The 12984-nt window shown below is 36.3% G+C and overlaps 1 protein-coding gene across 1 annotated transcript in view; it reads left to right on the top strand.

Moving 5' to 3' along the window:
* Positions 1–12984, top strand: part of DOCK4 (dedicator of cytokinesis 4) — a 430451-nt gene that overhangs the window by 354373 nt on the left and 63094 nt on the right. Inside the window, exons 28-30 of the mRNA XM_042922426.1 lie at positions 4251–4326; positions 6362–6462; positions 7958–8016. Of these exons, the coding sequence (XP_042778360.1) occupies positions 4251–4326; positions 6362–6462; positions 7958–8016 (236 nt within the window). The remainder of the gene's footprint in view (positions 1–4250; positions 4327–6361; positions 6463–7957; positions 8017–12984) is intronic.

The raw sequence follows: 12984 nt of genomic DNA, 5'->3' as shown, positions 1-12984 counted from the left end.
TAAGACTTTCTCAACAAAAGAAGCTCTGATCTCATGCACACAAAGAAATCCTGACCTTAGCTAGGAGCATTGGCATAGTAACAGGAGGGAAGACAGGGTATGTGATAGTGATGATGAAAAAGTTGGATGGTAGGGCAGCTGATCTGTTAAGCACCTGCCAACACCACTACCACTGCTTTTCGTTCGTACTGGTGGTGTTTTTCTTGTAGAGTTATAATCCTTAAACAATTTTCCTGTCCAGGGGAGAGAGAAGATACTGATTTTTGCCAAAACTATCTATTAGTAAGATGAATGTGCCACACTCAAATAGTTATGGCAAATATCTACACAAGAACTTCCCACATGGTCCCTATCCTGGTGAGTTGGGAGGAGCTGGCAGGAAGAATGAATACATGAAAGGAAAGGCTTCCTTAAGATCTGAGCCTAACAGGCCAAAACTGAGGCTGCTGACATGTGAGTGACTTTCTGCCACTGCTGCTCAGTGGAGAAGGTCAAGGGAGTTGTTAAAATCCCTCCCTTTCAATCCTTGTTCCATTCTTCCTCACCCACACTGCATGCTTCCTTGACTAAAAGCAAAAGCACTTGGCTTCCTGCTTCCTTGTTTTGGCTTATGTTGTGCCCTCCACTTGGAGTGTCTTTGCTTCTGTTCTTTAAAATATCTTTCAAAGGGGTGTAAGATGTTTTACAAGCTTCTCATTTTAGAATTACCTACTACAGCAACCAAGGATAACAAAGCATAGGTTTAAATATAGTTGTGAGGCTACAATAGAACTTATTGTGGACTAGACCCTTGGTGACACAGTGGTTAACAAGGCCAAATTCCCTAAACATCACTGCTCTCCAAGTCCAACCCGTCTGTCTTGTCTTCTCTCTGCAACACAGTCCCCAAAATGAAACAGGGTAATCAGGTGCATGAGAATCATCTGGCTGGGCCCCACCTTGAACTCACCAGGCCATGGATGGTGGTAAGGCCCTGAAGTCTTATGAATACTTGAGGTGATTATCATGCGCTCTGAAGTTTGAGAATCACTAGCTTGGATCAGTCCCCTTCATGGCCTTCCAGGATTTTCATCTGCCCCAAGTGTCTTTGTGTTGATCCCTTCTGCCCCCATTAACACACCAGATTGTAGGGAAGCTGTCCTCCATGAATAGATTTCCTGAGGTTTTCTGTGTGTAAACATTAGTGTTGTTGATACCTAGTTTATCCACAAAGGGGCTTCTCCCAGTCCACCTATCATTTGTGGAGGTGGGCTTTTGCTTGAGCATATTATCATCTTGGAGTAGTTTTCAAACTGACAAATTATGAGAAATGGGATTTCTATAGCAAGGAGAGAGCGTTACGTAAAAAATACTTTCTAAATGCTAGAATCAGGTGGCAACTGAAAATCTTGAAGCCATAACTTTGACTTCCTGTGCACTATTTCCTCTTTTATGTGTAAATTTTATTGTGCTGTGCCCACAGATTACAGCTGTCAGAAATGATCCTTGTGGCTGCGTTTTTGTGGCAGATATCAGTAATTTGACCATTTGTAGTAACAGATTGCAAACCTTTCTTGGCTATTGAATTGGAGTGCTGAGATTTGAAATGTCCTTAATATTCAGAAACTGAGTCATGAGTAAAAGAATAAAACCAAAGGAGCCACATGATTTTGGATAAATTGGAACAAGTAAAGAAAGATCCCTAAACACCACAGGTATCAACTGTAATGAAGGAGCAATAACGCATAAATGCCTTCAGCTGGCTTGGGGACATGTGTGCCAGGATACTGACTCAGTGCTGAGTTACCATAAAAAGCTCTCAGAGCTGCCTCTGTGTCTTGGGCTGAATGTTATAAGCATAAATGAAAGGCATTTGAAGTAGACTCATTTTAGGTCTTTCTAGCCCAGAGGAGTCTTACTTTTGGAGATCTTACTCTCAGCATATCAAATATATTAAATAGATCCACAAACCACATTTTACTGAAGAAAAAAACACTTTTTACATTTTGCTTTTTAAACTACTAGCCTACGAGTAAATTATTTAACTCCAATTGGTTGTGATTTGTCAGCATTTCTGTGCAGTTGGGAATTCTTGTGAAGATTTTAAAAGTAACCTATACTTTTTTTTAATACAGTAGAAGTTACTGAAATGTGAAATTGAACATTTAATGAAATCAGTAATGTTGCATTCTCTGGAAGTGTAATTAACCTTTTTTAGTTTTTATTTTGCAGTTTAAAATTTTGATCCCATTCTATTTTTTCAGGTCTCAGTATTTTCCAAAGCTCTTCAATAGCATTCCGTTTTCTGATAATTAAGCTTTAGTTTCATAAAATAAGTTTTGGATAGACTACTTTCTTTGGACATTTTAATGATTTCTTCAGTTGTCATCATTACTTTTGCTAGTGGCTACTGAAAATTGCCACTTTATGCTATTTTCAGGTGATTTCTGTCTTTAATAGGAAATTCACTGATGATACCCTGCTGTTTTGGGGGTTGAAGACACCATAGGACTTTGCAATTTCATAGGCTTTGCTTATACTTAACTTTCCTGGTAAGGTTTGTTGAAAGATGTAATTGACATATGTGAAATGAACATGCATGTACCACAGTGCTTGCTCATGGTAGAGCAGGTACCCGAGGCATGGTGGTTTTCTGCTCTTTCCCTTTCTTTATCCTGAGCTTCACATTCAGTCATCCAACCCCTTAGTCTCATTAATACTCTCCTGTCCCAGGAGAAGGCTCTAATAGTTTTCCAGCACATAACAGTAATGAGCCTTTATGTCCCTCAAAGACTGCAAATACTCTTCTGGTTAGTGAATATCCTTCTAATCTATGTTTCACCAATAGGATAATCAAGGTGTGAAGTTGATGGGGTGTTGTTTCATTTTATTTGGGGTCATACAGCTCTACTCTTCGATTCCAAATCCTGTGGTGAGAACTGGAGTCCGATCACATCACAAACTCCCATCAGGCATGCATCTCAGCAAAGGCCAAGGAGGTTTCTGAATGTCAACCATGTATATATACCATTTGTGTATGGTATTTTGGGGAGTGACCTATCTTGTTTCAGCATAATTCTGTATGTAATATGAAATCAACTGGATATGTATTCAGTTTTGGATGTCAACTACTATAGCTGTAAAAAGGAGCAGGTTTTGAACAAATTGCAAAAGTCTAGAGTTAACCAAGAATGCTCACCAAACCCTTCCCTTTTACTCTCCCCAGCAAGCTACACGTGACTGCATGTGACTCCTTGTCAGGCCTCCCCTACTTTCTATAGCCCTGAGATGCCCCATTCTCTGAATTGCTCTAACAGCCCCTGGTAGTTTCATACAGCATAGTGCTGGGTTATAGACAATTTCACAGTCTGTAATTGTTTCTTTAGTGGCATTCTGTCACCAAGAGAGAGGGAGTCTGCCTTCAGGAGCTCTTGCATGCCCCCTAATACCTGGAACAGGGGAAACAGAGAGAAAACCTATAATAAATATTCAATATATTCTTTCATTTTATCTATTTCTTCTTTAGGCTCCATTTCTTTTTCTGCATTTTTTTAAAGTGTGGCTTTCTCCCATGTTCATCAAACATGGAATATTATATTTGAAGTAATCATTTTGCTTTCTTCAGAAATTAATAATACCATAAAACATCAGGAGATTAATGTATTTCTGCCTGAGTTGTATGAATTCATAGATCTTTATATCATTTTACAAAGAACTTAAGTGATTGATTTTTTTTTTTCTTTTTTTACCTGGTGTCCCTTTTCTCTGTTTCAAATATGAATTATCTAATATTGTCCCACATTGGGGGCGCCTGGCTGGCTCAGTCAGTAGACCAGGGGACTCTTGATCTCGAGGTCATAATTTCAAGTTCCATGTTGGACATAGAGATTACTTTTTAAAAAATTAAATTAAGGGGCCCCTGGGTGGTTCTGCCGGTTAAGGGTCCGACTTTGACTCAGGTCATGATCTCTCGGTTCATGAGTTCAAGCTCCGCATTGGGCTCCGTGCTGACAGCTCGGAGCCTGAAACCTGCTTCACATTCTGTGACTCCCTATCTTTCTGCCCCTCCGCCATTTGCTGTCTCTCTCTAAAAAATAAATAAACATTAAAAAAATTAAATTAAAAAAAAGGTACATGGTATTCAAATAATATTGTTCCACACGCTTTCTATAGGGTTTCTTTTATCTTAATTGCTTTTTTCTTATCTAATAAATGATTTTTACTAATGCAAAGTTTTGACCTTAAAATGTTCTTTTTTTTTTTATCACTAGTGTTATTATTACAACAGTTCTATACCTGTCTGATGCACTTCGTAAGAATTTCTTAAATGAAAACTTTGATTATAAGGTAAGTATCAATCTGGATGACTATCCTGCCTGAGCTGAAATCTATTACCTTGTACTTGAGGAAATTATCTAATGTATTTTCTTGCTCTTAACAATAGGAAAATAAATTTATTCCACCTCCCCTATACCCTAAATTTATCTTGGGCCATTGTAGTTTTCATTATGAATAATATTCGAAGAGTTTTCATTATATTTGTCAACAAGTTAGGGCTTTTATCCTGCTTGTCAACCTACTGGAAATCATAGTGCTTAAGAGGAGGTCGTTCCGTGTTGTTACTATAAATTTTCATTCGTCTTTCCTGTATGGTCCTTATGTGTGACAAAGGGGACTTAGAACATACGTTTTTAAGACATTTTTTAAAATAGACTTTATATGAAGAAAATGTTTACAAAGTCAACACTTCAGTTCCTTTACTTCTCCATCTTCACATTTTTTTAGAATGAATTAAAAAATACATTGAAAGATAGGTAAAATTCTTTAAGGCAGAACTGTCTATACATCTATAATTTGTTATGCCTAACAATTCATGATACATTATTTTTTAAATGGGAAATGATAAATGGTAAACCAAGATGGGCAGTGGCTATTTTGGCTTCCCTTCTTAATGATATTTTATATTTTTGGCATCTTTATTTCTTATTTTTTCTAATTAACATTTTTCATATTAAACATTTAAGAAAAGGTCCGCATTTGGATAATTACAAGGTGTTTTAAAAACCGCAAATGCAGTAAAGACCTTTGGAATTGAAAGGTTGCCTAATATATCTTTATATCATATCATACAATAATAAATAAATCAAAATATCATGATCACAGCTCTACTTTTTTTTATGTTTGTTTATTTTTGAGAGAGAGAGAGACAGAGACAGAGAGAGAGACAGAACATGAGTGGGGGAGAGGCAGAGAGAGAGGGAGACACAGGGTCTGAAGCAGGTTCGAGGCTCCAAGCTGTTAGCACAGAGCCTGATGCAGGGCTTGAGCTCACGAATTGTGAGATCATGACCTGAGCCAAGGTCAGACAATCAGCCAACTGAGCCACCCAGGTGCCCACAACACTCCTTTTTAATACTCAAGTTGTTTCTGCTATTTTATTCTTATAAATTTCTCTATGTACCTTCTTAAAAAATCAAACTTGGTGTATGTCTCTAGTTTTGTTTTTTGTTTTTTGTTTTTGGATAAACATCTGGAAGTGGAATTGTTGAGTTAAAGGTTGTACCAGTTATATTTGATTGCTTACATGTATGCCAACCTGGAATTATCGACTAAATTAATATTTTGTGAAGCATCTGTTCTTGACTTTTGTTCATTATTTTGCTTAGTTTTATCATATTCTTTTTTGTTTGTAAGAGCTCTTTATATATAAAAGATATTTATAGTGTTTCTCCTACTTATTTCTAATTGTACTTGGTGTCAGTGGAGAAGTAGTGTCCTTTCATTATGTCATGTGTTTGGGTTAAGTTTATTTTGGGGAATTTTATTCTGATCTCATTCTGATGCTGTTTTTAATGTAAGAAAACTTAGACAAAGATTTGTCTGGGCAGGGAATTTTTATATACTGTCTGAATTTAAAGTTGTTAGCATATCCAGAGAAGTGTACGCCTTTTTTTTTTTTAATTCTCCATTAAAAGGAGTTCCAAAAATGAATTCTTACAGGAATAAAGTAACCCAACTTATACCGCAGCTTCCGTGGAGATACTCAGACATATTATAAGAGAAACGAAACACCTACCATTTAACATATACCAGAGAGCTTATGAAACCTAGGATACGGCATTGGCACAGTGTATAGATAGTGTTTATTTGCTTTACTTCTTTGTTCCAGCAAATTTCAAGCATATATACAAGTAGAGAGAGTAGTGTAATGAACCCCCATATACCCATATCCAGCTTCAACTATTATCAACACAGGGTCAATCTGATTTCAACTATGCCCACATTCCTTACCACTGTTGAAGCAAAGCAAAGATATAATGTCGCTTAACCTGTACATACTTTTGTAACACTATAGTATTTAAATATTTTGTTCTCGTTCTAGATTTGGGATTCCTACTTTTACCTTGCAGTCATTTTTATAAACCAATTGTGTCTACAGTTAGAGATGTTCACACCTTCCAAAAAGAAAAAGGTGTTAGAAAAGTAAGTAGTAGTGTATCACTGGGTGCAATTATGAGGCAAATCAAATGTTGTGCCTTTAAAAGGGTGTTTGGTTCAAGTGATTCTTAAATCATGTCCATAACTGGAAACAACAATGGAGAGGCAATGAACAAGAGGACAAGAATCAGTCTTTTCTGGAAATTTTGAACTTACTTACTGTCCTCAGTCTTTCAGGAATCAGTGTACTATAGAAGCAAATACTAGGTATTTATCCAAAGGATACAAAAATGCTGATTTGAGGGGGCACATGCACCCCAATGTTTATTGCAGTGCTATCAACAATAGCCAAAGTATGGAAAGAGCCCAAATCTCCATCGACTGATAAATGGGTAAAGAAGGTGTGGTATATATATATATAATGGAATTTTACTCCACAATCAAGAAGAATTAGATCTTGCTATTTGTAATAACATGGATGGAACTACAGTGTATTGTTCTAAGGGAAAGAAGTCAGAGAAAGACAGATATCATATGATTTCACTCGTGTGGAATTTAAGATACAAAACAGATGAACATAAGGGAAGGGAAGCAAAAATAATATAAAAACAGAGAGGGAGACAGACCATAAAAGACTCTTAAATACAGAGAATAAACGGAGGGTTGCTGGTGGGGTGTTGGGGGGGTGGGGGTATGGGCAAGTGAAAGAGGGGCGTTAAGGAGGACACTTGTTGGGATGAACACTGGGTGTTATATATAAGTGATGAGTCACTAAATTCTGTTCCTGAAATCATTAGTAGACAATAGGTTAACCAACTTGGATTTAAATTAAAAAAAAAAAAAAAGTGTAGGTTAAAGAAATGTCTACAAATATAGGTGAAATCAAGAAAAATGTTTGTTGAAAATAATGACATTTACCTTACATATTTATTAAAAGAGTGATAAAGTGGGGAATAAATAAAAATTTAAAAAAGAATCAAATAAATTAAGGGACAGATCTTTTTTATTAAAGGATTTATACAAGAATTTACATTAGAAGCATTACGACACCTACATTAAACATCTTTACTTAAAAACATAGTGTCTTTGGGGCGCCTGGGTGGCTCAGTCAGTTAAGTGTCTGACTCTTAACTTCGGCTCAAGTCATGATCTCACATTTTGTGGGTTTGAACCCTGTGTGAGGCTCTGTACTGGCAGTGTGGAACCTACTTGGGATTCTCTCTCTCTGCCCCTCACCTGCTCAAATACCCTGTCTCTCTTTCTTTCTCTCAAAATAAATAAACTTTAAAACAAACAAAAAACATTGTGTCTTTTATTTTTATTTTTTTAAGATTTTATTTTTTAAGTAATCTCCATACTCAACATGGGGCTTGAACTCACAACACCGAGATCAAGAGTCACATGCTCCACCAGCTGAGCCAGCCAGCCACCCCCCAACATAGTGTCTTTTAATTCACATTGATAGTTTATATCTTAAAGAGACATAAATACCTTTTGTTCTGAAGGCTTTGTATCAGGTTTGCTTTTTGTTTTATTTCAGGTATGGTGACATGCGCGTCACAATGGGTTGTGAAATTTTCAGTATGTGGCAAAACCTAGGTAAGTAATGGAAAGAGAAGCCACCTCCATTGTAGTTGATCATTGTACTTTTTAAGTGTGCAAATGAAGGACAATTTACCAATGACAGCATTTGAAACCAAGTGTCTATATCAATAGTTATCATAGAAAGTAATTGATATTTTGGAATTGAATATGGTTATAACTAATTTTTTAAATTGGTACCTGTCTGAAAAATCAACTTACCTTTGTGTGTTTCATTATTCATGAACAATAAATTTTATAATCTACCAATGCTCCAATAATACATTTTTAGCAATGAGCTAATCTTTCAGAATTTGGGATTGTAACAACTCAAAGTTTCTAGAACTCTGAATTGAGGCTATGAATCATAACAAATTTAGAATTAACTTGATGAAGCATTGGCTTGTGCACCAGTACTCTTAAAAACTTGACAGCATGGATCTATATCATAAAGAGTATAGCCAAAGGATTTTAAAGCATCTGCAGTTGCTAAGATACTATTAGATTCCATTTTGTTAATGACACAGCAGATAGAGCGTATTACTATAGTAAATTGTTGACCCTGACCTGGTTGCATGGAAAAGAATAATATTTGGAAAATAAATTGTTTTACAATCTCATTGGCATATGGTTTCTTTATAGAGATCCAACTTATTTAATTTTGTATGCTAATTGTGCAAGTTTATAGTATTCATTTACTATTACTGCACTGTAAATTTCTCCTTGCAATTCATTAAAGTGATGGGCTTATTTGAATTGAATATGTAATGATCTAAAAGTATTTTTTCTCTTGGGCTCATCCAAGCACAACTTGGAAATGGCAGGATTTGTTTTCTGTAAATGAAAATAGAACCATTATCATTTTACTTCATATGACAGAATGATTTTTGACCAGGATCTGTATATATACATAGTGATATTCATAGCAATTTGAGGAAGCCTTGTTACATATAATTGAGCCCCCTGTTCAGTGCTTGCTGGTAATTTCAGCAAATAAGTGAGTTAGCGTCTTGAAAGCAATCTCCACCTGTCTAAGGCCAGCTAGAAGTCTATGATGTATCTTTAGATTCAGCTCAAAAATAGCATCAGTTTGTCTTACTTGATGAGTACCCCTCTCAGTCTTTATGTTTTGTTAATTCTTTGTGGTGTTTTTCAAAAGCAGATAAAGCCCTGTACTGCCCATATTGCATTTGGCATTAATTTAACAAGATGTTTTCCAAAGAATGCTGCATTGGAATGCTGTTGTGGTTGATTAAATCCTTGTCAGAGCTCAAATGATAAAACCAGGACAGATTCGTTTGAGTTACCAGAATGTTAGAAAACATGGCAGATTTCCCTTTTAGATGAATATTAGCCTTGCTAATGGTTATGTGGTTGTTTCCACATAAATCTTTACTCAAGCCAGGATAGCTATGCACTTAGGGCCATGACCATGGGCTTGTTAAATAAAGCTGGTGCCTTTGGTCTCCCTAATGATCTCATGATATACTTGATAAACTTTTCCCAGCTATTTTGTCCTTAAAACAAAAATATTTCTACCTCTCTGGTTTTTGTGTTAAATTATTTCTTTGTTTCGCTCAAAAATCTAGACAATGTGGAAAATCTCTGGAACATATGGATCCCCCCAACACATGATCATGTCAGTAGTCTTTAGAACATCGGCACTCAAATGGACCTGGAGCCCCAGCAGCATCGCTGGGAGCTTGTGAGAGATGCAAATGATCTGGCTCCACCCCAGACCTACTGAAACAGAATCACTGGGAGTGGACACAACTGTGTTTTAATAGGTTCTCCAGATGATTCTTGACTAAGGATTGGAAAGCACTGCTTTAGATACTATCCCCTTTCTTTGTTTTCCCAGCCCTAAAGACTAGCTCTAGCTTAGTTCTAGCAGTCCGTTAGAAAAGGCTCATTATACTCAATACAAATTCCCAGCATGACATAGTTCAAATACAAGATGAGGGTAAATTTTCACCTCATTCCTTTGTTTTTGTATTATTTCCCTGGAGTTGTGTCCTGACTTTTCTAAGACTTCCAAAACATAAGGTGAATTTTAAAGGTCACTGCTATTGTACAACAACTAGACTTGGGAAATGTTTAGAAGTGTTAAAGCCTCTCTTGCGACATGAATTTTTACAAAATGATAAGAAAAATTAAGGATTCGGAGTGCTATTTTAACACCCCTTAGAGACCTTAATTCAGCTTGTTACTTAGGAATCTGAAAATATATTTATTACAATTTGGTTTATGGAAGATGTCACATTGAGTGTTTAGAATGCTAAAGATTTTATTCAGATAATTATAGATGTCCATTTCTTAATGGAACAGGCCAACAAATTCAATGTAACATAATTCATAAAGCCCTGGCTATGTGCAAGTTATTTGGAGAGATATAACAAAAATGGTCCATGTCTGTACAGAGCTTAGTTTTAAAATGTTACATTTTAAACCTTTTGTCCAGTTTCTGTGAGACAAGAAAAATCTTGATAAAAACCAATCACCATGTTTTAGTAAAGCAAGTAAGCTTTATGATTTTATAAATCAAGATCCTCAGTAATTTTTAGTAGATATAAAGAACGCTAACTTTTAGAAAGTAAATTGCAGAAAGGAAATAATACTCAGAGTAATTAATACATTTTTGGCCATTTGAAACTACCCAGTTAGTCTAATACAGAAACAAAATTTTACTGAACAATTTTTTTTTATTATTATTATTATTTTAGACAGAGGGAGAGCTTGGGAGAGGGATGAAAAGAGACAATCTTAAGCAGGCTCCATGCTGAGCATGGAGCCTGATGAGGGGCTTGATCTCATGACCCTGGGATCATGACCTGAGCCCAAATCAAGAGTCACATGTTCAACCAGCTGAGCCACCCAGGCGCCCCTGAACAATATTTTTCAATCAGATTTTGTCATTAATATTTACCTGGAAGTGTGGAAACTCTTTCATATGCTAGGAACAAGTTGGTTCTTCCATTCTGTTGAGGACAAGGAATAAAGGGCACATGTAATTTTGTCTGCTTTTAAGCACAAAGCTGTACGATTTCCGAATCTGATCATTATATCCCTAGATTTACCTATGAACAATGGACCATATAGCGATTATAGGTTTAATTTTTTGAGGAAATGCCATACTGTATTCCACAGTGACTGTACTATTTTACATTCCCACTAACAGTACACATGAGTTCCATTGTCTCCACATCCTTGCCAACACTTGTTCTTTTCTCTCTTTTTCTCTCTGTCTTTTTGAGAATAGCCATCCTAAGGTGTGTGAGGTGGTATCTCTCTGTGGTTTTGATAAAATACTTTTGAAGAGTAAAGACCAAGTAGTGAAAAGTGAATACCTTTTCTTAAATGTGTTCATTTCCAAGTGGAAGGACTAAAAATGTTCTGTCAAGACAAGGGGAAAGAGAAGGGGGAAGGCATAAATCCCCGCCCCCTAATTTTATACATTAGTACTATACTTACAAGAATAGTCTACAAAGAAAGAAGCTAGTCTTGACTACTGTGTCCCACCTTTGGCATTCATCATGCTTCAAGGTTAAGTTTTTTCTTGCTATTTTTAGTTGAACTAACATTCTTACTAAATATAAAGTGGGCTCTTTTTTCCACATTTGCAAACACAGCGTCTTGTAACTGCTGTAGAAAAATCAATACTTCCCTAACAGGCTGTTCTGTGCCCATAAATATAAAACTCCAGCAGCCCAAGTAGCAGATGCCCTAAATACTTCAAAACAAGACCATGTGGCTGACAATTAGAGATGGGGAAAGTATACTAAATCTTCAGTTTAAAAAGAAATCATTTAAATAAAGTTTATTTTGCTGTTGTCATACATAGCTCAGAATTTTGCTTTGCTGATTGGGGAGGAATTAGGTTTACTATAGTGGAGAGCCTGTTCAGGTTTGCATAGGGTCTGTGTGTTCCCAGACTATGTTTTCAGCAAATAAGGCTACCTTCATGCATTCCTGTATAGTGATTTAAATGTAGGTGTGGCCTGTCTACTGCCAGTAGAAAATCAGGCTACAAAATAGACTGTATGGACTTAGTTGGATTGTGATTAAAAGAAACCAACTATAAATGACATGTTTTAGGACCATCAGAGAAAGTTTAATTTAGGCTGAGTTTTAGATTAAGGAATTATTGTTTGCCTTTGTTAGGTGTGGTAAAGGCATTGTAATTCTGTGTGTGTGTGTGTGTGTGTGTGTGTGTGTGTAAATAATAATGTTCTACCTTAAAGATGCTTACTGATTTGCATACAAGTAGAATGATATATCTCAGACTTGCTTTAAAGTACCCTAGAGGGGGGAAAATAGTTGCGGTGATAGACGAAACAGGATTGGCAAAAATGTAGATAATTGTATGGGGCACCTGGGTGGCTCAGTCGGTTAAACGTCCGACTTCAGCTCAGGGCATGATCTCACAGTTCATGGTTCGAACCCTGCGTCAGGCTCTGTGCTGATAGCTCAGAGTCTAAAGCCTGCTTCGGATTCTGTGTCTCCCTCTCTCTCTCTCTGCCACTCCCCCACTTATGCTCTGTCTCTCACCATCTCTCAAATAAACATCGAAAACAAGTTTCTTTTACATGTAGGTAATTGTTGAAGCTAGATGATGTGTATGTGGGGATTTGCTTTACTGTTCTTTATAATTTTATGTATATTTAAGTTTTTTCATAGTAAAAAAAATGTTTTATTGAAGTATAGTTAACATAGAGTTATGTTAGCTTCAGGTATACAACATAGTGATTCAGCAATTCTGTACATTACTCAGTGCTCCCCAGGATAAATGTGGTCATCATCTGTCACCAAACAATGCATAGTAAAAAATTTTTCAAAGAAGAAAATCAGGTTGTAAAATGTCTATAAATAGAAGACTTTTTTTTTTTTAAAGGAGATTCAAAAATACTCGGGCAAGCAATGATAAATAAAGTAAGTGCATGCTAATGCTGTTCTTGATTAGAGAGGGCCAAAGGATGCCAGGCCCAG

Source organism: Panthera leo, chromosome A2, assembly GCF_018350215.1.
Source record: "Panthera leo isolate Ple1 chromosome A2, P.leo_Ple1_pat1.1, whole genome shotgun sequence".
NCBI lineage: Eukaryota > Metazoa > Chordata > Mammalia > Carnivora > Felidae > Panthera > Panthera leo.
Note: the sequence above shows the minus strand (reverse complement) of the source record. Positions and strands in the feature narration are given on the sequence as shown.